The 16,687-nt window shown below is 39.3% G+C and overlaps 1 protein-coding gene across 1 annotated transcript; it reads right to left on the reverse strand.

The window, feature by feature from the left end:
- Positions 1 to 294: 294 nt before the first annotated feature.
- Positions 295 to 16,377, reverse strand: LOC136782450 (microtubule-associated protein futsch-like). Its single transcript, XM_066741886.1, has 10 exons — positions 16,077 to 16,377; positions 6,118 to 6,161; positions 5,327 to 5,734; positions 3,988 to 4,227; positions 3,519 to 3,731; positions 3,355 to 3,448; positions 2,825 to 3,187; positions 2,481 to 2,738; positions 727 to 2,378; positions 295 to 656 (listed from the first exon to the last, which is right to left on the reverse strand). Exons 1-10 carry the CDS (start codon positions 16,129 to 16,131, stop codon positions 498 to 500), a joined length of 3,486 nt encoding a protein of 1,161 aa, XP_066597983.1. The 5' UTR covers positions 16,132 to 16,377; the 3' UTR covers positions 295 to 497.
- Between the last annotated feature and the right edge of the window lie 310 nt (positions 16,378 to 16,687).

Raw genomic sequence — 16,687 nt, forward strand, 5'->3', positions numbered from 1 at the left:
ACTAATAAACATCAAACTCCTTCGCTTTAAACTTAATGCTTGGTATTATGCATTGTGAATCGGTCTGTAATGAAAGATACAGATAAAATTTAAATCTAATCATATTATTACAACCTTCTCTCTCTCTCTCTCTCTCTCTCTCTCTCTCTCTCTCTCTTTCATACATACACTCTGTTATCAGTCCACCTTTCTTTTATTCGATTTATTCAATACCTAATAAAAACATTGCAGAAACTCAAAAGGGCACCAATTTTCCGTAAGTACACCCAGTAAGAGCGTTTGACTTATGATCATGCACGGTTAGCGTCTTCGCTAAGCACTGTTGAGTATTATCAGATGATAGATAATAAACGGATGACAATATTTATCAAGATTTTTTTTTTCGAGTATTTGACTTTTTAAGCTGTTACAGGCTTCTAGCCATTATTACAGATTTGATTACTTTCGTTACGTATAGATACTTTAGCTGTAAATACCAGAATTTGTATGAGAAAAGTTTATGGTACAAACTCATTTCGCTTTATCAAATCTTTCCCTTCTTTTACCACTGACTCTCCCATACCTTTAGCACTGTTTTCTTTCTGAAGAAACTTGGTATTCGAGGATTTTATGGAAGTTTGTGACAAGTGGTCACCCGTTAAAGCTGTAGGCTGGATCTGTAAATTATTTTGATATATAAGCATTTTTAGGAGAGAATGTAGCAACGAGTTATATATTATTAATTACCTTGGTATAATTAGCAGAGTCCTTGGAGGACAAAGAGTCTCGTTCTCTCAAAGTCTCCAGCTGATCCTCCAAAGGATCCGAGATTTTTGCTTTTAATTGTTGCTGTACTTTTGAACTAGATTTCTTGGTTATCCACTCGTAATACAATGGTTTTTTGTCCAACTGGTTCTCCACATTATTGTTATTATCATCGACGAGGATGTTCTCGGTTTTTGCTACGCTACTGGGTATTTCTTCTATGATATTTCTGCGCCAATCGCCTTCGCTATATTGGGCCGGAGTACCGGCTGATATCGCAACAATAGCGTTTTTCGGATTGGACGATAACGAATCCGCGGATGTTTTTGATTTATTAGCGGGTGCTGTAGGGATTTTGTGATAAATAAATGATTTCCACTTGGGCTGCCAGGTTTGAGAGGGTGCAAAATTAGGCGTGGCATCACCTTTCCAAGTGTCATAACCTTTTGGATTCCAGGAGTTGTTATCATTGGCTTTTAAAGGTGGCCAACTGTACGTGAAAGAGGAAACTTTGTTGTCAGGGGACCATCGATCATTCAATATATTCTTATTCAACGAGTCCACCGGTTTATTAACTTCGTAAGGCCTCCAGGTAGACTGGTCCCCGGGTATTATCCAAGCGTCCATCGATTTGATTTTCGGTAAAGAATTCTGCACCGCTTCCTTCGTCGACCAATTCTTTACCGGTGGTGACTCCCCGTTCCTGTTGATCGAACTAAAAACATCCCCCACGTTGGATGCCTTGGGGACCATCGTGTTCCAAGCCATCGACTCTTTAAGGTCATCGCTGCTCTTTTCGTGATATTTATTCGGATATTTCGACCCCAGACTGCTCTTCTCAGCTTCAAGGTTATACTTTCCACCGTCCATTTCGTTAGATTCCTCTTCTTTCATGGATTCGTTCAGAGAAGTGGCCACTCTACCTTGCTTATCGAGTCCGAGCTTTCTAACAAGGTCTGCATTGGGATTGTAAGATTTTCCACTTTGATCCTTTGGCCAGGGTTTCGCTCCCGGAAGCTTGTAAGGCCAAGTTGCTGGATCGGATGTCAGGCTGTTCCAAGTGGTCATGGTGATTTTTGGCAAAGCTTTATTGTTCTCATCCTGTTTAACCGTTCTGTTAATGTCCGCCAAACTCCTGCTCTTTTCCCATGAACCGTTTGGTCTCTCAAGATGGTACTTTTTCAAATCCTCATCCCCCCTACTATCGGTGGACAACGGAGGCGAGAACTTGATCTTTTCCTGCACCGACCAAGGAGCGGACTGCTCGTGATTCCACGTGTACTGTGGTGACCTTGACATCAACCATGGCTTCTCCAAACTCGCACCTCCTGCTTCTCCATTCCAGTAATCCCTGTTATTATTACCTGGCCAAATTTTAGTCGCTTCCGGAAACAATCTCCACTTGCTAGACGACAAAGCACCGTAGTTCGATTTCCAAGGTCGCTCGTATTTAAACGGCGTATCACGCCAGTTCTGACTCGTGGCGTAATCTCTCCCATGGGGCCTGTACTCGCGATTCATCGCGAAATTGCTTTCCGCCAAGGCGAAATTGTTTTCGTTTCTAGCGCGAGGAAAGTCTTGAAATAACACTTGCTGTGGATACGGCTCCTCTTGTTCGTATTCTCGCAGGCGAGCTGTGGGAGAGAGGGGATGGGAGGAGAAAGAATATAAATCGATTATTCATCAATGGAAAGAGCGTGCCGACATAGAAGGGTGATAAGATAAATATTTACTACCTGGCTCTCGTTGGAAACTCGTAGGTAAGTCGTTGGGTCCGGAAGAGTCGGAATTTTGATGAGTGTTGATTTTTCCAAAATGAAGACGTTGTCTCGATTGAGGATCCAGCTCCTGGGGAGCATCCACCATGATAGCTGGACGGTCTTTATCGAAATCATGGAAATGTTTGTTCTCCCCCACGAGTTGGTGAACGGCGGATGGAAATAGTCTTGACTTGGCTGGCGCGGAGTAATGAACTTTAGCGATGTCAGAGTTGTCTGAGGACAGAACCAAAAGATTAAATTAGAGTTACCAGAATCCTAAAACTGTCCGATTCATCATGGTCCAAAAGCACTGCATTTACCATTCTCATCTTTGGATCTCTGCGGCCAAGTTGGTCCGAACAGTCTTTCAGCCACGAGCCGCCAATGAACCGGGCTTTTTTGCTGACCTTTCTCGGTGCTAGTTGATGGCGACGTAGTTGCAGCCTCGTTGGTCGATGAGACAGTGGTAGTCGTAGTAGTGGACGGGTCAGTCGTCGAGTGAATTTCTGACTGTTGAAGCTTCTTCTTCTTCTTCTTCTTTTTCTTCTTCTTCCGGGTCTTCTTCGGAGCTTCGGAGGTCGCATACGGAGTAGCCAAGGACGTCCTCGCAGGGAAACTTATCTCGTTCAAGCGTTTCTGCGTGTTCAGCGTATTTCTCTGCGTCTCTCGATTTCCACCGTCAGCTATAACACAACAGAGTCTGTAAAATTTTCCTCGAATCGTTCTTCATGGAAGAAGAATTAGAAATGCATATAGCAATGAGTCACGGAGCAACTTTTCTCCGCAGTATTTCAAAACCATATAATGTAATATATATATATATATATATATATATATATATATATCTCACCTAAAAATTGTTGCACGCGTTCTAATTGCGCGGGGTCATCCGCCAGCTTGGATAGTAATTTCAGTAAATTCGTAGCCATAGCTCGTTCTTGAGCCTGCAATAAAGAGAGATTAGGAAAATTACAGCGTGGAGCTTTGAAACGTAGAAAATTGCGGTAAACCTACCCCAAGCTCTGCTAACGTCCTCTGTTGCTCCTTCTCGTATGTGGCGAGTAACAATGATTTAAGGTCATTGAGGACTCTCTCCTGTCTTTTATCCATCTTCTTGGAATATTCAGGCACGATAACCTGATCGACGTATCTGTCCACTGGGGATATTTGGCTCTGAATGAAATTCTCCGGATAGATCTTTTCCCGATTCATCTCGGTATTGGCCAGCTGCAAACCGAGCATATAAGAATATTAAATTTTTTGCACACGATGCAAGATTCTAGAGAGAATAAAATTTGTGCAGGTAAGAGACTAAGAGTTCTTCTTTAAAGGATATATATATAGTATAGATTTAACCTTATTCCTTCCCTTTTCAGTATTTCCAGTCAGGTATCCGATCTGATTTCAACGATTCGATGTAGCACGATTCTAAAGTAGATTTTACTAGATTGGCCGAGTGATGGAAAAGCTTATGTTGGCTCACCTTGCTCTTGCCCAAGTTTCTTCTTTGCACGATATCACCGCTTTCCTCGTTTATACGATTGAGTGTTTCCTCCGAAGGGAACAGCCCCTTTGGCACCTGCGTTTCGTTTCTGCTTATCAGTATCTCTTTCTGTGTACTGAGCTCCTTCTTCACCGTAGGCATGCGTTTCTTTTTCCCCAAATTTTCACTCTTCCTACCATCCCGTATCTTTTGCTTCTTGTACTGTTTTAATTGCGAAACCTGCAACGGGAAACCACCCTCTCTTAATTACTCCCTCTTTGTTTGTTCAGTTTTTTTTTTTTTCGTTATTTTGTTTGCGAAGCTCTGTAAACTCTGGGAAAAACATCGATAACGGTCAGATTTAAATTAACCACCAATTCGGTAGTAGGCTATGTCGAACATCAGCGAAAGAGAATCCAATATGAGAAATTAATTGGTTTTCTCCGTAGCTGCATTTGGTATTCGGTATTTCGGAAGCCAAACCAATTATATGCATTTACAGGCCTGAAAACAATTCCTTTCGTAATTACGATCCTCCTGTAAAGATGACCAATTTACTGATAAAAATGTAATCTCCGTTTTTATTGGTTCGCGAATAAAAATTTTGAGAGCGTCCCTCAAATTTAATATTCAGCGATTGCTAGCTTTTTTTTTCATAAAACTTTTTCTAGTTTCTTCTATTCCGTTTGATAACCGAGGGAACGGTAGAAACTGAAGTCTGTTAAATGATTACAAACGAGTTCCTTTGAAGAGCATGAGAAATAATAAATCATTATTGTTCCTTTGAACCACACAGGAAAATCGTCAATTACATATGTGTCAGAGAATCCAGATTAGAAACCATAAAGGAAAAGTACAGCGCGTGTGCAACTGTATCCTGAATAAATATTATATATATAGTACATCTCTATACACGAGCTATATCGAACATTAGCTATTCTCGTACATTTTTATACGCCAAAGAAAACTTTATAAAAGATATTAATTTTTTATATTAAATATATATAATAAATAAAAGCTACAAAGCACTGCGCGACGTGAATTTAATCATCCCGGACGGTTTATCGTGCACAAATGAGAGGAAAATTCTACCATTTGTCTGAAAAATACTCGTCAAACGGAAATTACAGCGCAGTTGCACAAACATTTTATTTTATAACCACCGAATGAAATGGCGAGGAGTGTTCTTTGACATATATCGCTAATAAATCCTCGATATTTGAAATAAAAATCTGGCGTTAACTCGACAGTCCCATAAATTTAAATAAATTTTATTATAATATTGAAAAAATATATAAGCTCTTTGCAAAATGTAATAAAGCGTTTGTTGTGTCGATACCTCTTCATCATCGTCGATCTCGTAGTCCCCAAGAGCCTCGTTGGATGTCATATTCTCGTCGGAAGTCTCTTCGATGGTTTTCTCATGCGAGTCATAATTCTTTTCGGATAAACGATTACTTTCTGCTTGAGGCGTAACGCTGACTTTGCCGTCTTTCGGTTCATCCTTGGACATGGCCTCGTGGGATTCGGCCACGGCTTTCAACTCATCCTCGTATTCATCATTGTCCTCAGCGTCGTACTCGTCTTCCGCGTCTTCGTCCTCAGCGTCGCCCTGATCCTCGTCATTCTCATCGGTTTCCTCATCAGCCTCGTCCTTCCTCGACAAATTCACTTCCTCTCGCTGCCCCATTTCCTTCAGCATCGCTTTTCTACTCGATGCAGCCTCCACGTTCTGGCCCTTCGATTCCTAACGCAACAGTTTTCGTTATACAATTTTATGCACGTACACTCATCGTGCATTTCGTATTACGGGTTGCATTACAGGAACGTTCATTAAATATAGCTCGCAAATAACAGTAGATTAATTACGCAACTCGATATACTGCAACGCTTCATGCAATTATTGTGTAATCTAGATTGCGGAATATCAGCTTACACCGTGAATGACCGTGTAATTATAACATTTCAAGCACAGGTGTAACGGAATGTTAGGTATCAAAAGTACCAATTTCTCTTGTTACGCGATGTAATCGAATGTTACATGACTTGCGTATACCGTTGCAGGGTTATTGATCACATTCATCGTTAGCATAAAAAACGCTTTAGAGAATGTAGCACGATTTTACTTACGTGGAGGGCTTGCAGGGTTGACGCATGTTCGCTGTTGCTGCTGGCTGTAATAATAAAGAAATTTTCCATTTAAAAGGGTAGAAGCAACAATTAAATTTTCTGTCAGAATTTTATTCAAATGTTTGCTTTTCAGTATTTGACGAAATATTTACTCGTATCTCATGTGTGCTTGGGCGAGCACGAATAAGCGTGTACCATTTACAATTCAATTTCAGTTATTTCAGCAATACCAAACAGATTTTACATGGCAAATTACTGAAAATAATAAATTGCTCGACGTTACAATTGCTATTTAATGCTAAGACAAACTTTGAAAGTTTAACAAGTTTTAAACTCAAACGTCAAAAGTGAGAAGCGTAAAGAGTCTTTAAAATATATCAAGATCTTGAATGAATAAGAGATAAGTTTTGTGGAAAAAGGGATTCCAAGTTATTCCTTTTTCTTGTTTTTTTTTTTATTTTTTAGGAAAAGCTTCGTAAATTACGGTCAGTAAAGTAGAACAAGTTTAATCGTATCTCGTGTTAACAAGCTTGCAGGGTAATAGGTTATTCACGACTTTGTTTCCCGTTTTCACGCGGGACAATCACTGGCTTAAGCATGAAAAACTATTCAGAGGCTTACATAATCCAAATTTCCAAGTAAATAAAGTTAACGAAGACGTAACGCAGATGTTTCCTCTAATAGGTCGAGGCTTATAACAATAGTGTGGGCACAGTTGCATAAAACTTAAGAGAATAATAACAAAAGTATGAAAAGTTTGGTGGGGGCAATTGAATAACCGATGAAATTTGAGCTGTGGGGAAGAAATTTGTAGGAGATGTTATTGTATCACAGCCTGACACCGAGTGTAACAAAGAAAATTTCGAATGGGAAAACTTGAAATCAGGAAGCAGAAGAAATCTGAAGTAGTGTGCAGCGAATGTAGGCGAATATTCGTGGACAAGCAGTAGCTTCCAGGATCAAAGGACTTAACGGAGAAATGAGAGAAAGAAGAAAGCAATCGATATATACTTCTTTCTTTCGGCCTCTTATCACGTTCCAGAAAACCTACCGAACCATTCAACCCTCCAATCCACTCTGAGTGCATTCTCTTGCAATCGTCGATTTCAAGCATCAGTTCCTCTATGTTCTACCCAGTATCCTCCATTTCCCGAAATACCCTAAGGACCTTCTCTTAGACACCTAATCAACCGGTAGATTCTCCTTGCTATATTTCGTTCTCCCACTGAGAAAATCAAAATTATTTGGTTCGAATAAAACTTGTGTCGAAGGTATAGTTCTAATGAAATTAATTTCTTGATATTAATGGACTTTGATTTTAAATGGATGAAATTCGCCTCGAATCGAGTTATTTTGTGTCAACTCGATCAATTATTTATTTAAACTGAATGATAATAAATTCAGAGAGTAATTTCATCGAGACTGCGTTCCAAGTGAGATTTATTTGAATCGAGTAATTTCTTCTGGCCCCAAGAAACTTTCCATTTCACCTGGAAAACCAATAGAAACCTCATTAATTATATATACATGGGTGGATGCACTTCTGCTAATTGGTCAGCAGTGCAAAATGGCGTACGTAGAATATTAGAAGTGTATAATGATTTCGTCCTTCTCAAAGAGGTCTGCCACTCTTGTCGAGTAGGTACTCCAAGTGATAAGTTTAATTGGCAGGTAGTAATTAGTTTTCAGCAAGCTATTTTACAGCTCTGAGTCAAAGAAAGTGCTCCTTTTGTAAGTCCCTTCCTTGCTCTAGGATGGAAGGAAAGAGAGATAAAAGATATTCGTGTGCCACGCGACAATCAATCCTTGTCACGTAGAAACTTCTTTAAATCTTAAGGGAACGTAAGAAAAGCACGCAAATATTCCAAGGAAAACAACTGATTGGTGGAAAGTTTCCTTGGGGTATTTTTCAGATTCACGAAAAATAAAACTCTATCTACACCGCAAACAATCGATTTTCGTCGTATTATTCCTCAAAATAATAGGAACCTGTACAAATTTCATGCTTGCGGCTGTATTTTCAGGATAATCCTGTAGTGACTTTAAAACATCAAGTTACTCACTAATTACCTTGCCAATTATGTTACCTTTTTTATGTTATATACATATCACATTTTATAACATTATCACATACAGTCTGAGTTTTTAAAAATTCATATATACGTAAAGCTGGACGTAAAAAATATAATCTAAAATATTTATCACACTCCTTTCCCATTTTATTTTCATGCATACTAAATATTTTCATAAAAGGAGCCGCTCCATCACCTGTCTCATAATAATAAATTTATAATGAGCTTATCGAATTCCATGGATTGTTCCGCCCATTATAAATGCTGTGTTGGAACTTTCCAATCGATAAATCACTAGGCTTGTTCTCTCGTTCCTGCTTTTACAATTCTCTCGGTATTATCCCAATTCTCCATGACATTATAGTCACGAGAAAGCAAATTAAAGGCAGTGCTGCCAAGCAATTGTTGTTATACGTGTTTGAAAGTTTGAAGCAATTGAGTTTAATGGTATTGGGGTGCAGTTAGTAACTATAATATCCATTATATAATTTCTTCGATAACATATTTACCAGACTTTTACCCTCCGTTTAATAATGGAATAAGGGTGAGTGGGCTGTATCACACACTATGGGAATATATGTTTTGCAGTGTGAATAAGCGCAATAGGTGTTTCATATGAAATTGACCGAACTAGGAAGAAGTATATAAGTCGAGGAGGTCGCACGTGCTGTAGCACATTGGGTCGCAAAGTGGCAAAGCTTCCTCGACCAATAGGAGGATAACTCTGCTCACAATTTTTCAATATCCTCCTATGGCTCTCCATGGAGCTTCTCTTCTTGGTTTACTCGGAAAGTCATCCAGCAATTTCGAATGCAGCAGCCGATACCCTCGATTCCCTCTCACACGAACATTTTTACAGTTCCAACGACTGCAACAACTGCGTGTCTCAACTTCAACTTTTCGAAATCTAAGCACCATTTGATTTCCCAACGGCACGGAAACTCCAACCTTCGAGCCTCCGAATTAAAGCTATATTATATAGTAGATCATTTTTATAACCTGGAGATTACACGCGAGCAATTTCAACAAGAAAACACGTATATATATATATATTAAAATATACATTGCATATTAACTTTGTCTGGTCAACACACTTCGCCAGACTTCGCTGCTTTATATTTAATGAAAAACACGAGTGAAACTCGTGGAAAGAATAGGTTTCCCTCAAATTACAACCAGTTCAAGAAACTCTGTTTTAAATATTCCCTTTGAAACTCGTACGTAAATGCGTCTTTCCTCGCTCTCTTTTATATATACTCACCGTTTGGCACAGGCAATCAAAACTATGTTTTAAATATCGCTGCCTTTTACAATCGAAAGGTAGTTGATTTTCCCAGTGGCTCGTATATAAACATTCGTCGAAGAAAATTGCTTTATATGCAGAGATAGATGGAGAGAGAGAGAGAGAGAGAGAGGAAAGGAAGAATCGATCGTCGTCGTTAGAGGTCTTCTTCTTGTATGTTTTTTTTTCTTTTTTTTTTACGAATAAAAATATGATGGAATTCAATTTGTGTGTAAGGCGAGAGTCTCCACTGATGGTGGAAATTCTTTCTGGCGACAGTGGTCTATAGATGGGGGGGGGGTGATGGGCGACGATGGGATAATGGGATTGGGGGGACGAGAGATAGGCGAGCGGTGACAAAGACGTGCGGATAGGAATAGGCCATAAACGGTGCGAGGTTGGGAGGTCGACGATGAGCGAACGACGAATGAGGGAATGCGAGCGAAATGCAATCAGTAAATATGAGCGTCAGACTGTCACTTGAAACACCGATGGCTCGGAATATTGCGCGACACCAACGAGCACTCTCTGCTCGTCGGCTTTACAATCGATAATAATGTGCATCGCAGCCCTGCAACCTTACTTTATCTACCCGAAGAATTCAAGCACGCTCGTTGAGGCGAGACAAAGAGTGGAGGAGCCTCGCTGAGCCTGGCAATGATAACTTGTATTCTTCTAATTTTAAAGTTATATATATATATATATATATACAATTGTTTTAAGCGTGGGACAATAATTCTATAGAATGTAAAATTTTATTTGGTACGATGGTCTGGGTTTTAAATTATTCGTCTTGGTACTTCATGGTTATTGCTTTAATACTGCGCAAGGAGAACTTGACAATAACTTGCAACTTTTTAATTTTAATGCTATAAATGCAATTGTTTTAAGCGTGGGACAATAATTCTATATAGAATGTAATGTTTTGTTTAGTATGATGTTGTTCTGGATTTTAAATTATTCTTCTGAGTGCTTGATAGTCATTACTTTAATACTGCAGGAACAATATTGATGGTTTTAGAGAGAATTTCGAAAGATTATTTCACGACATGACTAAGCAGATTTAATTATAAAATACATATTATATATATACATAGTTGGAATTGGAGTTAGGGGCTTGGTAGGTGCAATAATAGCTAGCTCATATTTTTCCATGTGTTCAATTAACGACACAGCAGGTGAAGGAGAACGGAAAAGAATTTTATTATTAGCGAAACTAAACGCGTTCATCGATTCTCTCTCCTTCGATTCGTCACCGTTAAAAGCACCGATTGCCAAAGGGAAAAAATTTACACTCACCTTTCATATTCTAAAATTATTGAAAATTGCTCTTCCCACGCGCGGTCGAAAAATATTAAATTTATGGTGAGAGATGAAAGAGACTCGCTTCGGTATTAACTGCTATATCGTTTATTCTCACTAAATTAAAGCTATTAAGCAAAAGTCCCTTTCAAAAGCTCGTACATATCGTGCAATATATATATATATATATATATATATATCGTATAAAGTATAAATAAACTCTACTGGACTTTTCGCAATGCTTCTTCGTTGCGCAGAAATATATTTGCTAATAAATTAATTAAGATTTCTTCGATCCCTCCTATATATAAGAAGTTAATTATCGGTGATTGGGAATACAGTGTGACATAACGATAGCGGCTCTTCCGCTTGCCGCAACGCCCGCTCAATAATGACTAGACCATCCAATGGACCACAATCATTTCATTAATCAACATGGAGATTGCCTGTTAGCCATATGCTAAACTTGCAACATCGAAAATTTGTTAAACTACCGCGATAACTATGCGGAAGTTTCCGCAGTATTCTCGACAGGCTATGTTAATGGCTTCGGAGACTTTTCTGATCAAATATTTGTCAATTTCCAACTTTCGAAACGAACGTTAATTCTTTTGTGTGTATTTCGACAGATTTGCACAGGGAGAGGGGTATGTACCAATTTTTTTTTCTTCTATTAACGAAAGCTTGCCCAACCGATGAATGTAAATTTACGTTATTGACTTTGCGCGAGAAAAGAGTGAAAATAGGGGAAGAAACCACACGCGAATTAAAACGTGTCCTGCGAATTACCAGAGCAAGGAGGAAAGTTTGCGTCATAAAGTATACAAGTCCTGGTGTGACGGGCTTAATGACTTCTAGCCACGATCATGCGGCGATAAATTACAGCGTTCTACAAAAAGAAGTCCCCCCTCCTCCTTCTCCCTATGTCCTATAGCCTCCTTTAACTCTGCCCCACCTAACTCCACTCTAGCAATTTCACCAACACGCCAAATAAAGTGCTCCACTGTCTTCTCCTTTCTTTTCATTACACCTGCACTTAACAGACTCCTACTCGCAGCATCGCGTTCCAAAAAGTACGAGACTGGATAAATTTGTCAAGTTTTTTGTCTTTTCATTAAACGAGAGACCAGACGCGGATAACGTTTATCATTGTTTCAATCCAACGATCGATTTCCCATTACAACGATAAAATCAGTCTGTTATATAGACTGATTGCCGATAGGACACAAAGATACGAAGTATGATAACGTTTGATTGGATTCGCTTCTCTTCGACGATGCAACGAGAGATTGTTATGATTTGCGAATGAATATTCTTCCCACAAATGACAATGTAATGGGAATTATTGATGCGGCGTACTATTACAGGAGGAGGATGTAATAATAGGATTGCGCGAATTATATTGAGCAATAAGAGCAGGAGTGATTTCATTGGTGCATTAATGACACGTAATATACGATAAAATCTGCAGTTGAGGTCGTTTTAATTATTTATCGGTGATAGAAATACCCGCTAGGGGTACAAAGAACCAACTCGACTCGGAGGGCTTTACCCTGTGGAAAAGTTGTAAACTGTCGCGAACTATGCCCTCGGCATCGTATTCATTCATTCATTGGATGAAACAAACGAAGCCCTGGCTGCGCAATCAGTTGCACGCAATTCTCATTCCCAATTTCATTATTATCTCATGGCTGTCTCTTTGACTCTATTTCGTACACTCGCTATCGCCTCGCCTCGCCTCGCCTCGCCTCGCTTCTAATCTCTTTGCCGAAACCCCACTGCTCTCTTATTGACGCTTTCAAGGCCAACGAAATCCAGTTTATCTTGTAATAATAGCTAGGAGGAGGGCTGCGTTACTAATATACCTATATATAAATTGCTCTACTCAATGTCCGTTTCCTGCCTTCCTCATCTACTTAATCGAAAACTGCCTTGGGCGACCTCTGGATAACTTTTTCAGCTATATAATTTAGCTATAACACTTATTATGCGAGTCAGCCTCCAATTGCTTTACGATAATCTCGTTCCAACGCGGAAGCAATATCCTGACACAATTTCATGCCAGGTATTTATGCCTTACTGCTAGGGGCTATCCGATAAATCGATAACAGTTACATCTCTCAGATTCCACATTCATCCATTCATGAATTACTATCAGATTTCCTAATTGTGAGAAATCATTGCTTTCTCTCAATGGGCTCTTTCGAATCCTTGAAAAATCATTCGGTTTATCAAGGCTTTCGATCGAGTGTTTGTCGTGTCTTTATTGGATAGTAGTAGGCTGAGTCTCTCAAAATGCTTGGCCCGCAGTAGAGAAATATATTTATGATCCGACAAGAGGGTTGATTTTTAAAAGGACAGCCACGAAATATTGGTTCTCGATGGACGTATATCCAATCTATTTAAAAGCTCCTTTTATAAGTCTGAACGCGTTTTTCATCGGTATAAAAAACGTCTATCGAAAATCAAACGTATAAATTGTAGAGTTTATTGTATAGAAAGATAAATCAATGCTTCAAACGAAAAAGGGTGAACGGTGGTTAAAAATCGTGGCCTCTACTACTGTACCGGAAGATCAGCTTGAAAGCTATAATTTTTTAATCGACGAGTCAGATATATTTTCGAAATATAACTAAAATTTCGAGAATAGTGTAGGAGTTTAAGAAAATATCACACAGGAAACATTGGAATATACAGCAAGCACTGTGTGCAGCTTTGCAAATGGGTATAAATTAAGGTTACCACAGTAGATAAGCCAATGTGTAGTCGGCCACCGTAATAACCATTACAGTATCATCACTGCTTGCTTGTACCATATTTTTCTTACAAATAAATCAGCTTTAATTTATTTTTCAAAACTCAATACAACAGTTTCCCAGCTCATTGTACGTGTCACAAAAATTTCTATAAAAATAACATTTAAATATAATTCGTGATTTTCGTATACAAGTGATAAATAGAATAATAAAGATATTTTTGCGCTGCATTCTTCGATCTTTCACCCCGATATAGCCAACAGCTGGTTACCAACATACGGGAGCATACCTACGTAGTACTGGTATGGCTTGACAGAAACTATTTTGTTCCCACGTATAATAATACACGTATCTTTCCGTAGAGCTCGAAAGTTTGAAAGACTATAGTACACCTAAACACGCGCTGCGCCATTGTGCAGCTATTCATTATACACTTTCTTTGCTTCGGGTTTGTTTGCGATGTGTAACACACCAACGCGTCTCGAAACTATTTAAAATCGATCCTCGCAGGAAGAATAACTAATCTTGTTTGCTACGTTAATTCGGTGCTTTCGCACCACACGAAGGAAGAATATAAAAACTCTTCGTAAAATTCCTCTCTCGGTATATCATTGTCCAATGAAGCATGAAGAGGAATTAATTTTAAACACGATCGAGCCAGTTTGAATAATAAAATTTAATGGACGCTATAAATCGCGGAGTATCACTGAATTTCTCTATGCCGTTCGGAGGGAATTTAAATGACATTAATGTACGCGAAGCCATTACAAAGCACAGATCGCAATGAATGCATCGTGAATAATAGCTGGGTGTATTTCTGACCTGAGAGGAAAATGCTATCCTATTCGTAACCAGGTCATCCAGGATCGCGTGGCGATGAAGCGCTAAAAGCTAATGGACTCTTGATCTTCGAATATACAGGGGGTGTCCTCTTACTCGAATAAATCCATCAACAGGAACAAAGGGAAGGATCTTTCGTTGCTAAAGCTACATCAAAAGTCTCAAAATCCTACATTTTCGTCTCTGTTCATTCAAGCAGTATTTAATATTTTGTAAACAGTTTAATAGAAAGTGTGTACGTGTGTGTGTAAGAGAGAGAGAGAGAACGATCAATAAGGACTTACAAATGCATTTGCTATTTATAATTTGATATGCATTTAGGTCCTGCACCAAATACTCGCTGTTCTAATTATATTTTATAGGTTAAGGACATGCAATGCACAAACATGCAGGGGATGAATGGCGACTGGCCAAAGGATTTATATTTAAACGTGGAAAATTCCTAGCGTCCTTAAAATTATACTGAAACGAAACTCGAGTCTCGTCGGTTCGACAGATTATTTTTCTAAAATTCACATGCATACATTTATTCGTATTGATTTTGAATGAGACAATACGTTGTACTCTGCTCCGGTGTAAATAAAGAGATATAAGTTTGTGGTGCGATAAACTAGTATAAATCTACGTCTCTAAAGAATTGCTCAAGTTTCTGCAGAAACTTACAAAGGTGTTGTATTTTTTACGTGCTGGTAATGGGATATGAGAGGAGGGGGGCGGGGGGGGCATGAGTCAAAAACTGAGAAGATAAATATTAATCAGTTGAAGAGGATGGAATGGGTAGGATGGTCGTGGTGAAGGAAGCACAGTCGTTGGCCTGCTTTTGTAAGGAGTCGCCACGTATATTGACTACTTTGCCACATATCGATCCCCACGACCTCCGGACGGACGAACGTGTCAACGACGCAAAGAAAGACACTTGAAAGATTCCTAATTTCTTCCTTATTTACACTTTTATTCCTCCAAGCCGTGTTTCTTTCATCCGCAGCACACGGCTAGTCTACAAATAGCAGAAAAAACTTGTGGACGCGCGAAAGGACTCGTTGCAAAATTTCTAAGAGAAATATTTATCAACTTGGAAAGAGAGAACCCTCTTTCTCTATATAAGAAGGCTTATGTAAGGCTGTACGCGAGTCTTTATACAAATCCGTTTTATTTCTCCTCTGGTATGTGCCTGTCACGTCGATCTGCGGAATTGATTAAAGCTTTTCTATAATGAAAAAAATGCAAATGGAAAAACATAGTTCGTACTTTCAATTATTTTATTCATTACGCAGTAAAAGCTCAGTCGTTAGCCTAGTAGAGTCGATTTGGGAGTTTTGAAAATATTTGATATTTTTGATGGAAATGAAAGTGGAAATTTTCAGTCGATGCTTCCTAATGCATCGAATTTGCTGTGTCATTTGAAGCTCACACCCTCCGTCGGGCGAATCTCCACAGACTTTTCAAACGTCTGGCTAAAGTACCGTTCAAGAACTTTTCCAATACTAGCGTTACAAAGTATCCTTAACATGGTTTCGTACAATTTCTAAACTGAATTTTGCATGTATCCTTTGTCAGCGATCGAATAGGCCAATAATACTAAAACTAGTGATAGAGGTCGATCATAAAACCGACTCGAAGAATAATTTAACAGTTAAAAATGATTAATAATTAAATTTTTGTAGGAATTAAATAAAGATTCGAATAAATGTTGGAAGACGGACTTACCGGTAGCGAATATAGCGGTAGTTAGTAGCAAAAGGAGGGAAAAAAGAGAAGCCATGCTTCTGTTTGAGCCGTCGCGACCAACTCGAAAGGTCAATCGAATTGCTACATCGAGGTGCTGTAATATTTTCGAGCTTTCTCTAGTCAATCACGCGCGCGTCTATGGTTCGATGTCAGCTTCGAAGGGAGTAGTGCTGTTGTTGTTGTGCATCGGCGTATCTCGGAGAGCGACGAACCGAGAGCACATGCAGTAGTAACAGACCGCTCGATGGCCGAAAGCTTACTGATTCTGACTACTGACAGGCTTTCGCGCTTCGCACGATACTACCACCACATCACCACCCCTTCTCGCTTCGCTTCTAGTATACGTCTTTTCTCTTTTTTTACCATTTCTTGCACAATCGCCCTCTCTCTCTCTCTCTCTCTCTCTCTCTCTCTCCCACTCTTTCTCCCTCTCTCACCCCTACCCCCTCTTTGTCAAACATTCGCCCTTGTAAACGCCCACGAAGTAGAAAACCTTAACACAGCGGCGACACACCGATGCTTAAATTTTGGGACAAAACTCATTCGTTTTACAGGTGGTGCTATCACCCGTCTAAGGATCATCTCATCAA

Source organism: Prorops nasuta, unplaced genomic scaffold (assembly GCF_024137725.1).
Source record: "Prorops nasuta isolate Cenicafe-Biocafe unplaced genomic scaffold, Cenicafe_Pnas_1.2 PNAS00027, whole genome shotgun sequence".
Classification (NCBI taxonomy): domain Eukaryota; kingdom Metazoa; phylum Arthropoda; class Insecta; order Hymenoptera; family Bethylidae; genus Prorops; species Prorops nasuta.